Source organism: Theropithecus gelada, chromosome 2 (assembly GCF_003255815.1).
Source record: "Theropithecus gelada isolate Dixy chromosome 2, Tgel_1.0, whole genome shotgun sequence".
Lineage (NCBI taxonomy): Eukaryota > Metazoa > Chordata > Mammalia > Primates > Cercopithecidae > Theropithecus > Theropithecus gelada.
In genome coordinates, this window is record NC_037669.1 from 186,868,265 (window position 1) to 186,889,185 (window position 20,921).

The 20,921-nt window shown below is 37.9% G+C and overlaps 1 protein-coding gene across 1 annotated transcript; it reads right to left on the bottom strand.

Annotated features, from left to right (window-relative positions):
* Nucleotides 1-277: 277 nt before the first annotated feature.
* Nucleotides 278-20,497, bottom strand: TMEM207 (transmembrane protein 207). The gene is made up of 5 exons (XM_025377892.1): nt 20,365-20,497; nt 18,442-18,479; nt 11,960-12,004; nt 10,470-10,612; nt 278-654 (listed from the first exon to the last, which is right to left on the bottom strand). The coding sequence occupies exons 1-5, from the start codon at nt 20,437-20,439 to the stop codon at nt 518-520; spliced, it is 438 nt and encodes a 145-aa protein (XP_025233677.1). The 5' UTR covers nt 20,440-20,497; the 3' UTR covers nt 278-517.
* Nucleotides 20,498-20,921: the final 424 nt, after the last annotated feature.

The following is a 20,921-nucleotide window of genomic DNA, read 5'->3' on the forward strand; positions in this document are numbered from 1 at the left end:
GACGGGGTTTCACCGTGTTAGCCAGGATGGTCTCGATCTCCTGACCTTGTGATCCGCCCGTCTCAGCCTCCCAAAGTGCTGGGATTACAGGCTTGAGCCACCGCGCCCGGCTAGGGCTATTGTTAAATTATAATAATTCTTATGGACTCCACACTAGGAAAGAGTTTAAAACAGAAAATGGTGTGATGTACACTGCAGTGGAGCCCTAAATGTGATGGAAACAACTTTCAGCACCTAATCATTGCCTATTTGGGTATGAGTGGAAAAGCATTAATTTGGTTGTGTAGCATAAAAGTATGACACAGCAGTGACACATCAAGAGCCCACTAATTTACTATTTAAACATCTCCATGACCCAAATTTTTTCCAACATCCATTCTTTTGTCGAATTGTCCTTCCTCAGACTATATGAATAGACCCCTGGACATTTCCGATAACTGAAATAACTATTCCTAAATTTGATGTTTTAGAATTACAGATGTCGTTAATGCTTTAAATTGATAATCCACACCTAAAATCAGCTTGTTTTTAGAATTTCTTCATATGGAGGTGGGGAGCCTAACGTGCCAAAACATGGAGCAGGAGCAGGATATAGGTCAGCGGTTTGAGTTTGAAGGTGAATTCCAACAGGTGGACTCACAGCTGCTTCTGTCCCTGGAAAGAGAAAGATGAAGACTTGTAATCTTTCTAGTGAGCATAAAACATAGGTACAGGAACTGCCCAATAAAATCTGGCATTTATGAAGCAACAGGAAATTATTTGTATCTATGAGAAAAATTACAACTATCTTGCTCTTTGCAGGGAAGGTTTAGTCACCATAGCAAAAAAAAAATCGCTTACCTGAACCAATGAAATCATCATTGTCTAACCCATCAAGAAGCATTTACAATTTAGCAGCTGAAACTAGAAGGAATATCCTCTTTTGTACATCACAAAACAGGATTCCTCAACACTAATAGCATTTCAGCTAATGCTCCCAACATGGGAAATGTAAGTTGCATTAGAAAAATTAAAATATCACTTTTGAAATTGTATTATTTTACATTTATGGTTGCAAACTTCAACTAATACAAGTAATTAATTATTCCTCTTTAGTAAATAGTAAAAATGTTAAGCTCAGTGATGAAAAGCATGTATTTAAAGTATACACACACAATAAAGGAATATATTCTAAAATTTAAAAAAATACTTTGAAATCAAAGCTGGTGACTTCTAGATTAGGCATAATACAGGACATTAACTATTACAAACTGGCCTTTTCTTTCACTAACTGGTAACTTTGAAAGAAAGACAATATGCTTACTCTAATGGCTCTTTTGGAAATTGCCTGTTAGTATTTCCTTGAAAGATTGTGTTTGGGTAACACAAAAAAAAATAGTGCTATTTTATAACCATCTTTATATCAATATGTGGCTGTATATATAAAGATGGTTTATATATATATATAAAGATGGTTTATATATATATACACACACATGCACACACACATACATACACACATATATATAAATGCTTATATATAAAGAATATGTATTCACCTGGATATATTCACCTGGATCTTTACCCACCTTTAAATGATTTTGACTGCCTTTTGCCAAAACAATAGCAACCACCAAAAATTCATCTTTAAAAAGAAACTAGTCCCTTGAACTGAATCTGGCCTCCGGCTGTTTTTGTATATTGAATTTACGAAACACAATTTTATTCATACATTTACGTATTGTCTATGGCTGCTGTTGTACTGCCATGGCAGCGATAAGTAGTCCCCACCTAGACCATATATTTTGCAAAGCCAAAAATAATTTCTATCTGTCTGTTAATGGAAAAAGTTTGCTGACCTTCCTTAAAGGAGTAAGATTTGATGCCATTAGGAATATTCCAAACAACATGCCACAACGATCAAAAGAATTCAAAGAGTAGTTGCATATTAGACATTAGCTGCTTCACTAGGATCCATATGGAGATTACTCAAAATGATTACTTGGAAGCGGATAATGTTAATTTAGAATGATGGATTTTCATACAGTTGCGTTTGTCTTATTTCTTATCTCACAGGTACCAGAGCAAAGACTAATAATTCAAGTATGTAAAGGGTGGGGCGTATTTAGAATATATGTCTCACCTTCTGGTTTAGCACTTTTCTTAGAGTTATCTATTTGATTAAATAGTCTACTTTTGGGTTATTACATAATATTTTTTTGCCTCAGTTTTCTCTTAGGCAATAAAGGTATAATACTAATGTCTACCTCTATAAAAGCAAAGCTAAATCAGCATAAAGTACTTAAAATAAGGTCTGGCACAGTAATTATGCATCAGGGTTTACTATTATTATTACAATCTGTCAAGAACTGTACTAATGCTAGGAACGTGCATGCATCTTCTTTTATTTACAATATTTTTCAATCCATCCTCTTTTCATAGTTAAATAATGATTTAGACATTATCATTATTAATTATAATATAGAAGTTATTAAATGAAAAGTATTATGGAGTTAGAGCCCTTTGCAGTTTGTAAGTTTGGGTTGATGTCAGATAAGTCTGTGGGACTTGATCAATCAGAGTTAACACTGGTAAAATACAGTTGTCCCAGTAATTTCCTCCATTGTGAATACTTGCAATGAATGATGGCTATTTCCTTGGTGAACTGCACCTAGTGTATTCAGTACAAAGTCAAAGGTAACTCTCTTTCTGCCTAGAAATGGTCAACCAAACTACTTGACACATCTATTATTTGTACTAGCTCCAATTTATGTCTACGATTGCCACTGTCAATATTGTGCTGCCAGTGATAGAGTCTTCATAGTTGCTTTCGTAGAAAACTTTCATTATCTTCTTACTACAAATTTTGCTGTTGATCTTAAACTTGTTATTAACACCACAAGGCATTGGGTAAACATAATTAAGCCAATGTGCTCAGAAAGTTTTGAAAACCAAATATAGGTTCTATCAGTTTTCAATTTTTTTTCAAAGCATGTTTACATATAATATCAAGTGATTGGATACTGGGGAGAGCAGACATTTCTATCTTTTGACAAATTAAGAAACTGAGAGAACTGAATTAAAAATGCCAGCAAAAATCCTATAGTTTTTACAGAACTGCTGTCTAAGATATCAGAGTTTATTGTTTAATTTTGTAAAACCAATACACTTACTGCTTAGTTTTTATAGCCAGAGTGGAGATTTCCTATGTTTTTAAGAATAATCACTCAAATAGACTTCACCTCTTTCTATATGTTCTTTCTACCTATTTCTCCTCTTTCCTTTACTTCATTCCTTTCTCTTCTATGGGAGTGGCCAGAAGGACTGAATTTGAATCACAGTTCTGCCATCTACTTACTACATTGCTTAATCTCTAAGTGCCTTTGTTCCCTCATTCGTAGAGTGGTCAGAATGATAGCGAACTTTCATAGAGTGATAAGGAAGAATAAATGAGATTCGGGATGTCAAGTGTTAGCACAGGGCATGGCTCCTGGGAAATGCTCAATGAATGAGTCATGACTATTATCGCGTCTTTCCATGAAAATCTGTGAATGAAATACTTCCTTTTTTATTACTGAAAATAAGTCACAGAATATTTACACATACAACATGAAACATAGGGAAATGACATTTCTGAAAAATCATAAAAGAATCCTGGGAGACTTGGAGGGAGAAGAGAGCAGAGCCTGTAAGACCTTGCTTCTTGTTCACCTCTCTGGAGCCCTCTTTTTTCTCCCCAGCTCAGAGCACTCATATGTAATCACTGCTGGAATGCTGGTATTTCTATTTTCCCAGAAATAAGAAAGAGGGAAGATTATCCCTGAAACTGCAGAAGAAATGGGGTCAGAGAGATTGTATAGTTGCATTATCAAGCAATCTGCCCCAATGAGAAGCTAAGCCAAGATAAGTGTCCCTAGGACGGGTGTCCCCTTGGGCTTCATCTTGCAATCAGCTCAGGAAAGGCAGGGAACCTCATCGGGAAGCCTTGTCAAGCCTGAGGGAACCCAGCTCCAATCCACAGACCTCATGGCATAGAGGCAAAGGGACCCTTATTTAAATGTTATGTGATTGATTATGTTTTATTAAAAACACGGACAAACAGTTGTGGGGGTCCCTCTCCTATGCTCTCCAATTCTCTCTTTTCTAATGCATAGTTAATTGTTTTTCTGCCTCAAGCTCTATTTGTCCTTTTCTCACCTCCAAAACTCCAAACATTTTCCATTATCTTTAGATGTCTTGCTTCCTCATTAATACGGATTTTTATTCAGCATCACAACTTTATTTTTAATAAAACATTATTGTCCTCCTCATTTTTAGTAATTAAAATAAAAATAACCTTTCATTTTTAATAAATTCCAAAATTCCTTTAACACTGCCTTTTAATATACAAATTTAAGAAACAAAACAAAACAATTAACCTAATCAATAAAACCAAAATCCTTATCTTTTTTTAAAAACTATTTTTAATATCTGTTTTACCCTATCATAATTATAGTCCTTGGATTTATGAACTGCTGAGCAATGATCACAAACAATAGAGATTTGGGATAGAGATGGTCATGTGAGAATTTTAATGATTTTTCTCTTTTTTTCCCTCAATCTTTACTAAAAATTTGCATACATTCCTTTTAAAAAATCACTGTCTGTGGCTCAATGTGTGTTTTCACTTCCCATTTCCACATTTTAGAGAGGGAGGAAAAACTGGTGTAGATTGATATGATTTGGATCTGTGTCCCCACCCAAATCCAGTGTTGAATTGTAATCCCTAATGTTGTAGGTGGGGCCCGGTGGGAGTTGACTGGGTCATGGGAATGGTTTCTCATGAGTGATTTAGCACCATACCCTTGGTGCTGTTCTCGTGATAGTGAGTTCCCATGAGATCTGGTTGTTTAAAAGTGTATAACACCTCCCCCCTCCCTCTCTCTTCCTCCTGGCCCAGCCATGTGAAGTGCTTGCTCCCTCTTTGCCTTCTGCCATAATTTAAGTTTCCTGGGGCCTCCCCAGAAGCCAAGCAGATGCCAGCATCGTGCTTCCTATACAGCCTGCAGAACCATGAGCCAATTTAAAACTTTTTTTTCATAAATTACCCAGTCTTAGGTATTTATTTACAGTAATGTGAGAATGGACTAATACAGGAAGTCTTCTGTGTTTTCAATTGTATTATCACTTAGGAGATATTCTGAAGGCATTATTAAATTAGGTAAGATAGTGAGTGATATGGTTTGGCTGTGTCCCCACCCAAATCTCATCTTGATTTGTACTCCCATAATTCCCACGTGTTGTGGGAGGGATTTGGTGGAAGACAAGTGAATGGCAGGGTGGCTTCCCCCATACTGTTCTTGTGGTAGTGAATAGGTCTCATAAGATCTGATGGTTTTATCAGGGGTTTCCGCTTTTGCATTTTCCTTACTCTCTGTCTGCTGCCATCCATGTAAGATGTGACTTGCTCCTCCTTGCTTTCTACCATGATTGTGAGGATTCCCCAGCCACATGAAACTGTAAGTCCAATTAAACCTATTTCTTTTGTAAATTGCTCAGTCTCGGGTATGTCTTTGTCAGCAGCATGAAAATGGATGGATACACTAAGATAAGAAAACATTGAAACGAATGAAAAAAAATTACCTAAACATGGATGCTGAACAAAACACACCCACGTAATACTAGAATTATTCATCTTTGACGGTTCAGAGAAGGAACTAAGAAGGTCTCAGAAGCTACGGCATGGTTGATGCCATTTGAGAAGACATGAGGGCATTGAGTGGATGCTCTCTGTTTTATAGCAGAGATGGTGAAGGAGAACCAGATCCAGATGAGTTAAGTTCAGGGGAGCATAACAAGGGGAGAAGAAAGAGGAGGAGATTCTGGAGCTGTGACCAGGAAGAGGAAGTGGGGCTGAAGAAAAAAAGAAGAATTTAGAGTCTGTATAAAATAAGTAGGTTTGAATTTTAGTCCTTAAAATATCTCTGATTTTAAACTGTTTCTTCTCTTCTTCCTCTTTCTCTTGCTCTGTATCTTCTCCTTCTCTGCCTTCTTGACTTTCTTTCGATCTTTTCTTCTTCTTTCTCTGACAGCCCCTCTTCTTCCTCCTCACTCCTCAAGAGAGGAGTTGTATTAGTTTACTAGGGCTCTCATAACAAAGTACCACAGACTGGATCACTTAAATAACAGAGATTTATTTTCTCACAATTTTGGAGTCTAGATGTCCATGACCAAGGTGTCAGCAGGGTAGGTTTCTTCTGAGGCCTGTCTCCTTGGATTGCAGATGGCCACCCTTCTCCTTGTGTCTCTATATGGTCTTTACTTTGTGCCTATCTGTCTGTGTGCGAATATCTTCTTATAAGAATGCTGGCCGGCCGGGCGCGGTGGCTCACGCCTGTAATCCCAGCACTTTGGGAGGCCGAGGCGGGCGGATCACAAGGTCAGGAGATCGAGACCACGGTGAAACCCCGTCTCTATTAAAAATACAAAAAATTAGCCGGGCGCGGTGGCGGGCGCCTGTAGTCCCAGCTACTCGGGAGGCTGAGGCAGGAGAATGGCGTGAACCCGGGAGGCGGAGCTTGCAGTGAGCCGAGATTGCGCCACTGCACTCCAGCCTGGGGCACAGAGCGAGACTCTGTCTCAAAAAAAAAAAAAAAAAAAAAAAAGAATGCTGGCCATATTGAATTAAGGTTCATCCCAATTACCTCATTTTAATTTCATTGTCTTTGTCTTTTTAAAGGCACTATCTTCAAATGTAGTCATATTCTGAGAAACTGGGGTTAGAATTTGAACATATGAAATTGGGTGGGGGACAGCTCAGCCCACAACAGGGTGCATCAGAGGGAATATTTTCCCTTTCTGAAGGGTAAAGAGCTTCCTGACATATTGTGAACACGGAGGGTGTTCATTGAGCACAGTAAGTGCCAGGATCTTTTCTACTGAATCCAAAGACTTTTGAGAAGCCCCTGAGTCTAAGGACCCACACTTCAGGGGTATAGATCCTATGAAGAGGAAGGAAGACCAGTTATCTAAAGACCGAATCAGCAGAGCACTGTGAAAAGACAGGAACATTAGTCCAGGAAATGCTACTGGGGTCTGTGGTGTTTCGGTGAGATCCCACAGACCTCTCCCAGACAGGAAATCTCACCAGACATTGGGATGGGCTGTGTTGGCAACACCTTCCTTAAATACCTCTTATAAGGATCCAAGCCAAGTGTTTTCTTTTTTCTGTTTAGTATTTCTAATCAGAATAACTGGCAACCTGTGCCATGTAATAGTGTCAGTAGTTCTGATTGAAAGAAATGTTCTATTTTATGTATTTTAACATTAGCACAATTTGACCACCTCAGTTTCTCAGTCAAAAGTTTCCTCTGAGTTCTGCTTAGTTGAGGGCAGCTTCCAGGAGATCCTGAGGGTCAAACCTTTGCTCCACAGGTCAGAAGAGCCGAGCTATTTCAATTAATGTATTCAATAAATGGTAATAATTAAGTAAAATAAGTTTGGATAAAAATTTTAAAAATTAAGTTCTGGGAGGAAACTAACATTAATATATCAAATGTAGTCTCTCCATTAAAATGTTTCAAATGTTGCATTTCCCACATTCTGTATTCAGTGGGGAACATCCCATCTTCTCCTTTGTGCTCAAGAAATGGCAGGGAGTTCAGAAACCTTATTTTATATTCTAACATGTCACCTGTGTCATTCCAGAGATTTCTCACTTTTCTCTTTCTCTTCTGAACAGGGACTGTGAGGGAAATTCAGAAGCACAGTCCCATAACCTCAGTGTGGGTGTATGAATCCTGAGGCAGCTGGACTCAATTCTTAGCTGTGAGCACACACTCTGTGGGAGCAGCGGAGGTAGATGCTGCGGTTTTGACCCTCACCTCCTTCTGTAGCCACAAAAGCAAGTGGTTCTCTTAACTTCCCTTTTGGAAAGCAGCTTCTTTTTATAGAAATACTAGGTAGGAAGAATCATTTGTATGGAGAAGTGAAGGTATCATGAAGATCCAGTGAGGAACGTAAATTTAGCATGGGTCCAGGTTTCAAATTGTCTTAAAATATTGACTGCCTGAAATTTACTTCCAGAAATTACTAGGTAAGAAGTCGCTAGAGATGGGAGACCACCACTTCCTAAATTACTCTTTTGTATTTTGTTTTGGAGAAGAGAAACAGGAATGCCACAAAGCTCCACTCTGGGCACCATATCCACATCAAAGACTGTATGAATGGCTGTTCCCTGCCTGTCCTGCCATCCTGAGCATCCCTTGGACACGATGGAACATGGGCAGTGGGTGGAACAACCTAACAATCAATTCAGCGTCGGCACAAGAAAAGATAAATAGGACAGAGTACGTGATGGGAATCAATAAGAGAGAGATTTGCAGTGCATCTCAGGATGGAAGAGTTTAAATGTTTCTTGAGCAAAATGAGATCCAGAAGTTAAACCAGTGGGATTGGGAGGAAAGAACAGAGTGAGGAGGGGCATGAAGATCCTGGAGCACAAGCCCTACCACTGAAAAGCTGCTCTATCGAAAAGTGTAGGTGTTCAAAGAGTGAGGCTGTACTTAGTGTCCAGGGATGGGCTGGGCTGTCAGTGACCAGCCTATGTTTTCATAGGTTCCCTATCCCCAATTCTGGACAGTTTAAGCTCGATTCGTTGACTTGCAGTAAACATCTATGCATGCATGCTTCCCCTTGAGAGAGAGAGAAGTAAATAACATCCTCTAAGATAAATAATAGTCACTTTTCCAAGTTGATATTTAGGAGTTAGAGATAATATCTGAAAATCCTCAAATTACTGCTTAGCATTTGACAGACGTAAAAAAAATTGTGACCATATTTTTTTTAAAAAAGCAGTTTACCCCCAAGGGGTTGTTTTTGTGTGTGTGTGCCTGTTCTGAATGATTTCAGAGTAATATAGAGAATGCGAGTCTATTGTCCATCACTCAGTGCTAGCACATGCAGTGTGCTAAAGCAGTACATCAGCCTCGACACCTTCTCTCACACTCATGACTGTTCAGCCAAGTTCAAGAGCATATACAGAAACTGCCATGCAAGAAATAGAAAAACATTAGATAAAGAGGTGTATAACCATGGCACATAAACTGCTTTAAAAATTTTAACAGTATAACTGTTAGCTTAATAATACACTTAAAATTAAAAACAAAATTCTTTTAAGATTCAAGATAGTTGAGGAAAAGGTCTTTCTCAAAGTGAGAGAAGAGCTGAAAATACTAGGCTGCGTTTTTCTTTTTAGAAACTTAAGCTCAGAGAAAAGAAGCATGATTGCATTGACTTATTACATACCTCTACGTAAATAAAGAAAAATAGTCCAATGTTATCATGTTGACTCCTTTGACTAACATATTTTGTTAAAAGATCAGTAACCCTATTTCCCTCTATGCCCCGTGAAAGGTGCTTTTGTAGGAGGAAGAACTATTGTTTTGGAGACTTTAATTATCCTTCCTAAAATAACCACTTCCCAAACTGATAATGTGTTGCCTCTGTTAAATAACTTTTAAAGGAAAAAAAATGTTGGAGGTGAATATAATCATTATCTTGGAAAACTAAGTTTGATGTTAACACATTTTTGTTTATTTTTACCCCACTTTTCATCTTGCTGTTAGTTTTCCTCAGGGAACACCCTGCTCCATCTGTTGCAAATTTCATGGTGGCCCGAGTTTCTGATAGACGGCTTTGGCTATTATCTCTGTTAAGCACTCTCGAGGTAACTGTGGTGTGTAAGGCAGCACCTTAGAATAAAGTCTCACAACAGTCCTGGTTGAGATAATACTTACGATGAGGAAATAGCTATCAATTACGGCCTCCCAGAAATCAGTAAGTTGTTTTTTTCTTCTGCTCACAGTTAAGGCTGGCAGCTACAAATAACTCTAAGCCCTTAATTTCCTGCAGTCTTTACTTCCTTATGTAAACTGGAAAATGAAGGGAAGGGCATGGTTTTGGGAGGGGCTCGGAAGCTGACAGGATCAGGATGCTGAGATGAAAGGGGATGAAAATTGACATTCTCCTGACCACTTCACGGAATTTCAGATTCTGCCTTGACCGCAGACAATCTGGAAAGTGTTGCTCAATGTTACTTCAGATGAGTTCAGTAAAGCATAGAAAGCTCAGTAAATGAGATTATAAATAGAAGTTAAGATAGGTCGATAATAAAAGCTCAGAGATGCTTTTCGGTACCCTAAACCCTACCATTCACCTGGACTGCCCAGCCCTGCATACTTCTTCTCTTCTGCTTGCTGAACAACAAACTATTTAGTTGCTTTCCTTATACTTAACTGTGCGTCAGTTCCCCAGACACATTTTCTTTCTTCTGGGATTGCCTTTCTTATGACATTTTCTCCTTTAAAGTCACCTCAATGCAGTCAATGGTGTCTCCAATAAGCCACATCTTTTTCTAAGTTCAGACATCTGCTTTTGGGAGAACAGTTTTTCAATTCACCACAAAACCGCAAAGTATCAAAAAAGAGTCCAGAAGTGTATAGACAACTCACCATAAATGGAGTCCAAGTCTTCAACAGCAAAAACGGCCATGGTGCGCCTGTGAGAATCAATTCGGGGCCTCCTCAGCCAGCACTGGAGGCAGAGAACCACTGCTCCACAGAGAAGAGCTGCCACCAAAACCAGCAGCAGGATCCTGACTCCAAAAGTAACCGAGAAAAGAATGAGGTAGAGCATGTGGGGAAGTTAAGAGCTTCCATTACTACCTAGAAGTGGGGTGAGGATTCAGCTAGACTGGCCACAAGCAATGTGGGACACCAAATTCCTTAAACAATTTCCTACCACCACCCATACATTTCCACTGAACTGGAAATATTCTTTGGCCCCAGAGAGGATGGATCTTTCCAGGTGGTAATAATCATTTTCTCCTTAGAAATTGGAGGCTTATTCTAAAAGGCAGTGTCTTAATTCATTCATCCATTCTTCCTTTCAGACATCCATCCATCCATTCATCCATCCATGCATCCGTTCATTCATCCATTCATCCCTTCATCCATCCATCCATTCATCCATCCATGCATCCGTCCATTCATTCATTCATCCCTTCAGCCATCCATCCATCCACCCATCCATCCATCCACGTATCCATCCATCCATCCATCCATCCATCCATCCATCCATCCATCCATTCATCCACCCAGTTAGTATTTAAGCAACTGCACACACTTTAGATATTGGGGTTAGGAATTCAAAAGTAGGCAGAGAGGGTCTTTGCCTTTAAGGAGATAACCCGCTAATTGAGTGAACTGACAATGTTAAGTTTAGAATATACAAATGTCAAGATTTAAGAGGTTAAGATTTCTGAAGGGGCCGGGTGCGGTGGCTTATGCCTGTAATCCCAACACTTTGGGAGTCCAAGGCGGGCAGATCATGAGGTCAGGAGATCGAGACCATCTGGCCAACATGGTGAAACCCTGTCTCTACTAAAATACAAAAAATTAGCTGGATGTGGTGGTGCATGCCTGTAGTCCCAGCTACTTGGGAGACTGAGGCAGAAGAATTGCTTGAACCCAGGAGGCGGAGGTTGCAGGGAGCCAAGATCATGCCACTGAACTACAGCCTGGTGACAGAGCAAAACTCTGTCTCGAAACAAAAAAAAATCTGTAGGATTATCTCATAGAAGAGCTAGTGGTCATTTGGAATGGCTTTTAAGGCCAGAACTAGTATCAGTGGAGGGTCATGTAAGGAGATTTCAATAACAATGTTTTTTTCTACTATATTTTCAAAAATAACAATTATTTTGCTGTTAAAGATTTTCAACTCTAGAATAAACTTATTTTTAAAAATAGTGAGTCCCTTTGTCATAAGAAGTGTTTAAGGAAACATTGGCCAACAATCTGCAAGTGATATTTCTATATTCATTTGCATGACCCCTAATCTTTCCTTAAGCTGTATGATTTCATGTACCATATTGAATTATTTAGGAGAAAGAGTGTGTATATACCACCAACTGTCATGTAAAACAAAAGTAAGATATCCTTACCAGATATACCAGCCTTTAGGGTGTTGATCATTATAATTTACACACCTGGTGATAAAGGAAGAGGGTTAGTCCTGGAACTCTGGATAGCCAAAGCCTATTTCTTTCACCCAATAACATTGGTATTGATCACACTTGTTTCTCCAGAACAATCACCTACCTATTCCCATACCAGCCCACACCTCCCGGCACCCAGCACAATTATGCAAATATTTATGCCCACTCAATTCAAGGCACTGAGAATACAAGTAAATGTGAAATTATCAGACTGATATATAAACAGATAATTGCATTATAATGGGTTTGATTCTAGAGTTACAAATACTGTTATGCATTGAGAAGGCAGTGACTAACTCTTCAGGGACAACAAATCACAGGTGTCGGGTGTTAGGCAGATAACCATTATAGCTATATACTGTTCATCTAGAAACCCACAGTCACGTAAAACTCAAATTCTCCAGGGAAGAACATCTTGGTAGAGAATAGGAGGCATCGGACAACTGTTTGCACTCTTGTTATACAATTGGTGAGGAAAGAAATTAGGCTAGGAGGAAAATGAATGAATGTGACCATACCTACCATTTACCAAGGAGTTAGAAGTGGATTCCTTCAGTCAGGAAGATGACCCTCCTGTGTGTGTCTAGCCACAACTCAATCATTCTTGAGACAAGTTTTAAAAGGTCACAGACAGACAAAGTTCACAGAGTGATTTTTGGGAGGTATAACTCGGCAGGCATAGAATCCCTCACTATGCCTAACATGGCACACTAAATGTAAGTGGGCTGATGGACGCTTTTCATACCTCAGTATACGAACTACTTTTAAGGTATTCTGTGCTTCAGCAGTGGAAATCTGTTATTCACAGTCAGATACACTTCTGAGAAGACACTATACTTAATCATATCTTCTTCAGCCATTGTTAAAATAACTCAGTTCATTTCAGTTTGAAGACATTCATAAATGTCAGTTAATTTATTACGTCTAGCTTCCCTGAGGATGCAGGGTGTCATCCCATCATCATATCAGTCAGAAATGACTTTTAACATATGTGAAGTGTCCATTTAAAAATTTTATCACAAACGTTTAAGACAGAAACCAATCACCCAGCCTACAGATGATTTCATCCCCCTTCACGTATAAATCTCTGCTGCCTTTTTTTCTATCTGTTTTTTGTTTGTTTGCTCTTTGTTCTGAGCACACAGAGTGTTTAGCAAAATTCACAGGTATGCCTGTAGTCTCGGCTACTCAGGAGGCTGAGGCAGGAGAATGGCGTGAACCTGGGAGGCGGAGCTTGCAGTGAGCCAAGATAGCACCACCACATTCCAGCCTGGGCGACAGAGTGAGACTCCATCTCAAAAAAAAAAAAAAAAAAAGAAAAAAAATTCACAGGTATGGCTGGAAAAAAAAAATGGCAACTGAAGTAAGACTTTAAAAAGCATTCTAAGACAAATGACCATCAATAAAAGATGTGAAAAATAATTAATGGGATATACTTACAGAGGAATATTATTAAATCATCAAAAATAATGTAGACATGCTTATAAATAAGTCTTGCTAAGTAGTATAGAGACTTCAATCTTACTTTGTATATATTATTTTTCACAAGTACAATGATTTCACCAAAATTACTACCAGACATAAATATACACCAAACTACTAAAGTGCCCACTTCTCTTGAAGATGGCATTATGACGAACTCTATCCCTTTACTATTGTTTGAATTATTGTAATGTACATGAATCACTTTGTAGTAAAAAGAACTTTAAAATATTACGTTAAAAAATTAAAACATTAAAAATACAGATTTTTTAAGAGGCAGAAGTGGGGAAATTCTCTTGGTGTCCTGATTCAGTGAATAAAGCAGAAGGGTTTGTTTTGTTTTGTTTGTTTAGTTTTGAATTGTGACATCTAAGCTCATGACCAGGAATACGGATTATTCCATCTCCCTCCTCTTCCTTTTCTTTTTTTCTATTTTAAAATAGCCCCTTTACTTATAGTTGAACTCAATTCTAAATATTAACCACCTCATTTTGTTTCTTAAATCTAATTTTTAAGGCCCTCTGTTTTTTTTCTTTCTGGGCTAACAATTTTCCAAACCGACTTGTTTCACTTTTTCTTTCTGAGCTGGTGCACCCTCTGGTGGAGCTTCTGATAAGCAATAACATGGCTAGGAAGCAGTTAGCTGGAGAAATTCAGTAATCATGTAAGTTCTAAATTGCAGGCACCTTTGAGATCGCTTATTCACCTTTAGAATTTTGCACAGTGTACCACTAAGACTTAAGGTGGAGAAAGGAAGTGGGGAGGTCACTACCTAGTCAGAGAACTACACATGTGTCTTCTGGCTCCATATGCTCCCCTCCCTAAACATTATTTCCATTTCTCTCTTAAATTCAAATTTTAAACAGATACTTTTTGAGTTCCTAAAAAACTAAGAGTATTCTAATTACTCAAATATTACTTCCAAGATAGTCAGTATGGGAAACGTTATATTTTTGAAAATGAAATTATTCCTCAGAGATTGGTCAAATCGGTATGATTATGCTAAAAAGAAATATAATCATCAGGGGGCGGTGAGAGCTGACTCTAGTGTGTGAGAAAGACATTTGGAATAAGAATTATCTGGAATTCGTTGTTGAAGGAGATAATTTCTGTCCTTATCAGAATGATTTCCTTTTGTGACTCTGATGTCATGGAGATGATTTCTGTGCTACACAGATGGTGAGATGAGTTGATCTTTATTCTTCTTGGTGCTGAGAATCTGTGGACCTTAGATTAACTATACATTTATGAATTTGATAAATTCAGGAAGAAATATGCAGAGTTGCTCCACTGGTTTCTCTGTCACATCACTCAGCATTTTCTAGGGCAGACACTCTTCTAAAATCAGATGTGTAACTATATGTGAAATAACGGACTCTCAAACTTCCATCACTATACGTTTGGGTCATACTATTTTAATTCTCCTTTTACAACTGAGAAAACTCAGTCACAGAGACATTAAGTAACTTGCCCAAGTTAGCATAGCTGGAAGTGGTAGAACTAGGTTTTAAACTCAACTGTTCTGGCTGCAGAGTCCATGTCTCTTAGCACCATGTAGTGGTGCAACTGGGAACAGTAATAGCCAGTTCTAACCTCATATTACTGTGTGGAGTATTGCCTGAGTGAATCCAATATCCCGTGTTCCAAATGCTTTAAGGAAATACTGAAAATTTTTTAAAAAATGGAAATGAGAGCCTGGTGAGGATCAGACAAAGAGAATAGGCCAATAGTGAGATCAGTTTATAAACCGAATATAGTAAATACCATATATAAAATTTGAATTGAACTGTAGATCTGACTTAAGCTTCCTAGCAGCTAACATAATGAGAGAGAATATTGGTTATGTAGTATCCTCTAAAATTAACAAAATGAACAGCATTACTCACCAGATGTACAACTATTCCTGGCATAGAACCGAGAGAAAAATTCAAGCTATGAGACCTCACAAAGAGAGCACTGTTAACATAAGAACAGTGTTTTCCATAGTATTCTCAGAAGAAATTCAACAACAAATTTCATGATTTTTTTTTTGTTATTTTTAAAAAGTCATTTCTCAACATAGGCCAAAGTACAATTCAGCTACAGTAATTTGAGGGACGGATGAGTCACAAATCATATCACCCAGAAACTGGTAGTAAATTGTACACTATCTCAAAGAATGATGGACTGTGTATCTCTCAGGTATTTCACCAGATGTGTAATTGATTAAATGTTGGATATACAATATAACTTTGTGGTTGAAATTCTGGGCTCGGGAGTCAGTCCCAGGTCCAAGTCCAAGTTCTGCCTTTTAACTTGCTTTCCTACTCCTGAGTAAACTATTTCTCTTTATCGAAGCCAAGCAAGATGTGGTATGTCATTAGAAAATCTATCAATGCAATTAATTTATAGAATCTTTTATATGTATAGTCATATTTATGTTTCATAAATCAATCTATTTTTGTAAATTCATGCACATCAGTGTCCTTGGCAATTTATCAGAAGAGGACTAAGTCAGAAGTATGATAAGAGGGGCTCTGTCATGTTTTATTTCATAAAATAAATTACTGATAGCATTTAAATTTTATACAAAGACAGCACAGCAATGCTTTGTTCATGTGAAAAATAGAGTTATAAAAGTAAAATAATTGGATTGGATCAGAAAAACATACCCTGGTGTTTGAAAACAAATTTAAATAGGTAATAATAAAATAGACCAGTTTTTTTGTTGTTGTTATTTGAGACGGAGTCTCGCTCTGTCACCCAGGCTGGAGTGCAGTGGTGCGATCTCGGCTCACTACAAGCTCCACCTCCCAGGTTCAAGTGATACTCTTGCCTCAGCCTCTTGATCAGCTGGGATTACAGGTGTGTGACACCACACCTGGCTAATTTTTGTATTTTCAGTAGAGATGGGGTTTCACCATGTTGGCCAGGCTGGTCTCGAACTCCCCACCTCAGGTGATCCACCCACCTTGGTCTCCCAAAGTGCTAGGATTACAGGGTTAGCCACTGCACCTGGTGGATCGACCAGTTTTTTTTTTCAATGGAAAATATATGCAAATTGTTTTGCACAATTCTTGGAACATGGAAGTTGACTAATACAAATGTTTTTATTTCTAGCTAATCAGCACCTCCTCCACCATGGCCTCTACCTAGGCGACCCGTGTTTCGTGTTTTTACTTTGATACTCCCTTGCATTCCAATCCAAGTCTCCCTTTCCGGTGTCCATTTTGCACGTGAACTTTGGACAAGTTACTGTCCTTTTGTGTTTCTTATTTCTGAAAGACATTTGGAGTAGGCCACCTTTATGGTCCTTTTCACTGTAATCTGCCATGTTTGTGTGTTACTGTCTAATAGCAGTGCTGGTAAATGGATGAATATGGTCTCTTGGCTGGGTAGTGTATTTTAACAGGAGATAATGTCCCAGATCAAAGAAGCGATTCTAAACTGAAGTCTCTGGTATAAATATAGTTAGAGAAAGAGGATTTTGTTGAAGGGGACTTTTTACTCCTGCAGAAAACAGCGTGACTTTCCTTATAGATTCATTCCACTGACACTGTCTTGTGATAACAAAAGATTTGAGATATTGTGCCCATCTTCAATACATTTTCTTACCTCATACGACCACCCTACATTCGCAGCCACTCTCTTTTTTGTTTTTATTTTCTGCCCATTTACATTTCATTTGAGGGTTTTGTTTTGTTTTGTTTTTACTCAAAAGCAATTGTACTAAATAATGACAAACATTACAGACACTCAGATGCAAAATGATGTAGCCAAAGAATGTGATACCTAAGTACCAGTTGAAGCCCTACTACTAATTTACTATTTCTCTTAGGTTTCAATTCCTTCACCTAAAAGGGAGAGCAGTAGCCTCAGTAGCTCTAAAGTCAGCATAAAAACTTTCTTAATATCATATTTTTTTTGTCACGTTGATTAGAGTTAGATTCAACATTTAAGATCCTTTCCAATTCTGAACTTCTTTATTTTGTTAGTGTGGGTCAAAGGCAGAAGATGAGGAGATAAGATAAGGGCAGCCAGGAAATCCGGAGGCAGATAAGCATGCAAACAATCAAATCCTCTGTTACATCACAAACAGCATAAGACAGAGTGAAAAAGCAGTTCCAAAATTAACGTAAAGAAATAGCAATCGAGAGCCACGCAAAAGCTGAAAGAGCAGCACAAATTTAATAAGCAGATTGTTAACCATAAGATGATCTACCAGAAACAGGTGAATGGTCCCAATCCCTGCTGTGCAATACAAGCATAAGCCTCCTGCTATACACAGAGCATGGCTTTGAGGGTAACAGGCAATGAAAACAGCTGACTAACAGTAAGGGCTGCAACCAGAAGATAGTGCTGGGTGGAAGTGCTTTTCTGACACTAAATCACAATGAATTACAGATATTAATTATCGGTACCATTATGAATGGCACCTTCTCTTCATCTCCTGAATAGAATTCTGAGAACCATTAAGTCTATAGCACAAAAAGTGAAAAAACTGAGTCAATTGTTCGCATAATTCATATCACGAGCACTTTGAAATATACACACAGTACAGGTTAGAATTTTGATTAGTTTGCTTGTATTTTAAACTGAGTTATACAGAAAACTGCCTCCCTTGGTCACTGTGATTTTTGAGTGTGGATGCAGCCATAGATAACATCGTGATTCTTTTATGAACTTAAAATACCCTTGAAACCTTGAGGAAGAGAAATTCAGTGTGCAAAAATATCTAGAAATCAGCTAGACCTCTTATTTATTTAACAAAGCTGATCGTAATGAAAATTACCTTTCCTGTTTAAAAAAAAATTGAGCAATCTGCATTTACAAACTATTTACTTTTCTTCTGATTATAGTGATCATTTGTAACTCAGTTGGGCTTTTTCTAATGACTTGAGCCTTTTTTATACTTTGAATTTTTTTAATGCTAAATAAAAACATGGAGTTTTTTGGTGTTTACTTACATTTCATCTTCTTCACATGGTAGGTCCGAGAGCACCAACTGAAACACATGTTTAGAACAATAAAATCCAAACATCTCATCAATCTAATCCTTTAATACAAGCAGCGCCTAGAGACAATGTGGGTTTATATCATTTCGTTTGCTTTTTTAATTAAAAGCTCTGTAGCAGACTTTATTGTTGGTACACAGAATTTTAATTGAAAAAAATCTCTGGGTGGATTCTTAAGCTCAGCAGTGGCAGAAGATATATATTTTGAACCAGATTCCATTTCTACATACCAATATAAATGGATTTTACGACAATTTTTGTTTTTTCTATACGCAGATTTTGCTTGCTCTAAAGAGCTTTTGTGCACCTTGCATTTTTTGTTTTCATGTTTTAGCTAGAGGACAGCAGTTCGTTATTAGTGAGTATTATTTTCACGCAAAAAAAGTTCCAAGTACATACATGGAAACAGAAGTCAATCCTATCAGCATTAATGGGTATTAAATATATATTCATGAAAGGGTGACTTTAACCTGCTCTAAGGGTAAGATCCATTTAAGATCACATGACATTCCAGTTGAGATTTACAGTCTTCTCTTTATCAGAGAAGAGGAAAAAAGTAATCATTTTGTTTGCTTTGTTTGAAAAGACCAATACTATAAGCATTCTAAAATAATGCTCTTAGCTCTCTGCACTGAGTGTCATACGTTACAACATCTCATACACCAAATCACAAGGAAAAAGGCACTTCTTTCTAAAGGTTTTATTATCTGTTTGCTTGCTTGACCCTTTGAACCAGGACTCCTTCCTCGCACAATGAGAAAGTCTTTAAATGGCATTTATATGTAGCTCTAAATACTTCGTTGATGAGGTCAGTTGAAGTATTTATTTTCCTGGACTATAACATGCAAATAAAAGTAAAATAAGTTACAAAATTTAAAATGATAAACTTGGGATTTCTATGTGAGATGTGTCTTTTCCCCCCTTAATCCCAAATACATCTCCTTCAGCACCTTGTATTTACTCCACCAAGTTTATCTGGGCAAAGAGATTTGTGGAGTTGCAGATGGAGCCATGAATTGGCCATCAGAGAGCATGGTAATGAACAATTTATAAGCACAGAAAATGAGTTGCATTCTTTTTTGCTAGGATGCTGCAAATAGATTTGCATACTAAGTGAAAGGAAAGTGAACATTCACATTTTGTCCATAAAGAAAGTTTATTTATGAGTGGATGAAATCATCTGGGATCCAGCTTAACAGATAAACGATGCCAGCATTTCACTTTCTGGTCCCTTCCATGTCTTGTGTGTGTTGTAACCTAGCAATAGTACACAGTATGAAATTATTAGCACCTCACTGCCAACACATTACCTTTCAAACTTCCAGTTATTATGAAGAGGTAAGAAAAGCCATCATTTACTTTAGATCTAAATATTTCAGGTACCTTACATTGAAGTAGCACAGATATAGAGATGCACGTATTAGTCAGAAAGGGATGCTGGAGCAGAGGAACTGAAATAAATCCTAAAACAGTTCTGTGTACATCAGTCAGCATTGAAAAACTGTCAAGCATCCAGTATGGTTGCAGGCAATAGTAAACACGTCTTAAATTAATCCAGCCATAGCATTTTGTTCTGTGTCAATAGCATTTTGAATTTAAAAAAAAATTACAGCATAGCAAAGTTAAACAAAGGTTAAATTTGCAATCACATTATTTCAGTAGCAATAGAACTAATTAAAGGAGAAATAAGACTAATGCCATGGACATTTTGTTTTGTCCCTCTGACCAATGAATACAAGAAATCATAAGATGCTAGTAACGCTTGAAAGAAATCTTTTAAATGTAGAACAGTTAAGTTGCTCACATATAAACCTATAGCAAATCAAATCCTCAGAGTACCTCTGGAAACCTTAACCCAGAAAGAGAGAGAGTTACCTGGAATAGTGGCAAACACAAGATCCCTATTGTTGAGATCACTGAAGTGACACTGAAAAGTCTGGATCTTGACATATTTAAAGGACAATCAGCTTAGGATCATGGTTTGGTGCCTGTGTTTATTTCCTTCTTTTCAGAACTTACTAGCTTCCCTGTAAGTTACGCTTCCTACCAGGACATGCATTAATAATGGCTCCTTGTGACTGATAAAGTGCATGCTAGGGGAAGGAATGTTGGGTGCATGTTTACAGGTACTAAGAGCCCAAGGAGTTTAAGGTCAGAACTTCAGTACTGTTTGTCAAGGCCTGTAAAAGTAGGGGTTATAAATGCTGACCTCCAGCACTAGCTGGCTACTTAATAACTTTCCGCATCCAAGTGCATGTTTTATTCCAGGAAACTTCTGAGTTTCTAATACTATCTCATATTTGGAACATTTATTCAATTTTCTTCCTTTGTTGGTACTCTTTGTTCTCCTACACACCATTTTCAGTTCCAGGTCTAACCCAACCTTAGGCATAAAGCTTTCCCTGTTTTATTGCGATAATATCCCTCTTTTA

Bases quoted from the DNA above. Each gene is read 5' to 3' on its own strand.
- TMEM207 (XM_025377892.1), bottom strand. From the start codon at position 20,439: ATGTCAAGATCCAGACTTTTCAGTGTCACTTCAGTGATCTCAACAATA. The intron at 12,005-18,441 runs GTAAGTAAACAC...CTTTATCACCAG, and splicing joins CCATGTGAAGAAGATGAAAT to GTGTGTAAATTATAATGATC. The intron at 655-10,469 runs GTGAGTTGTCTA...TTCTCTTTCCAG, and splicing joins AGACTTGGACTCCATTTATG to GGACAGAAGCAGCTGTGAGT.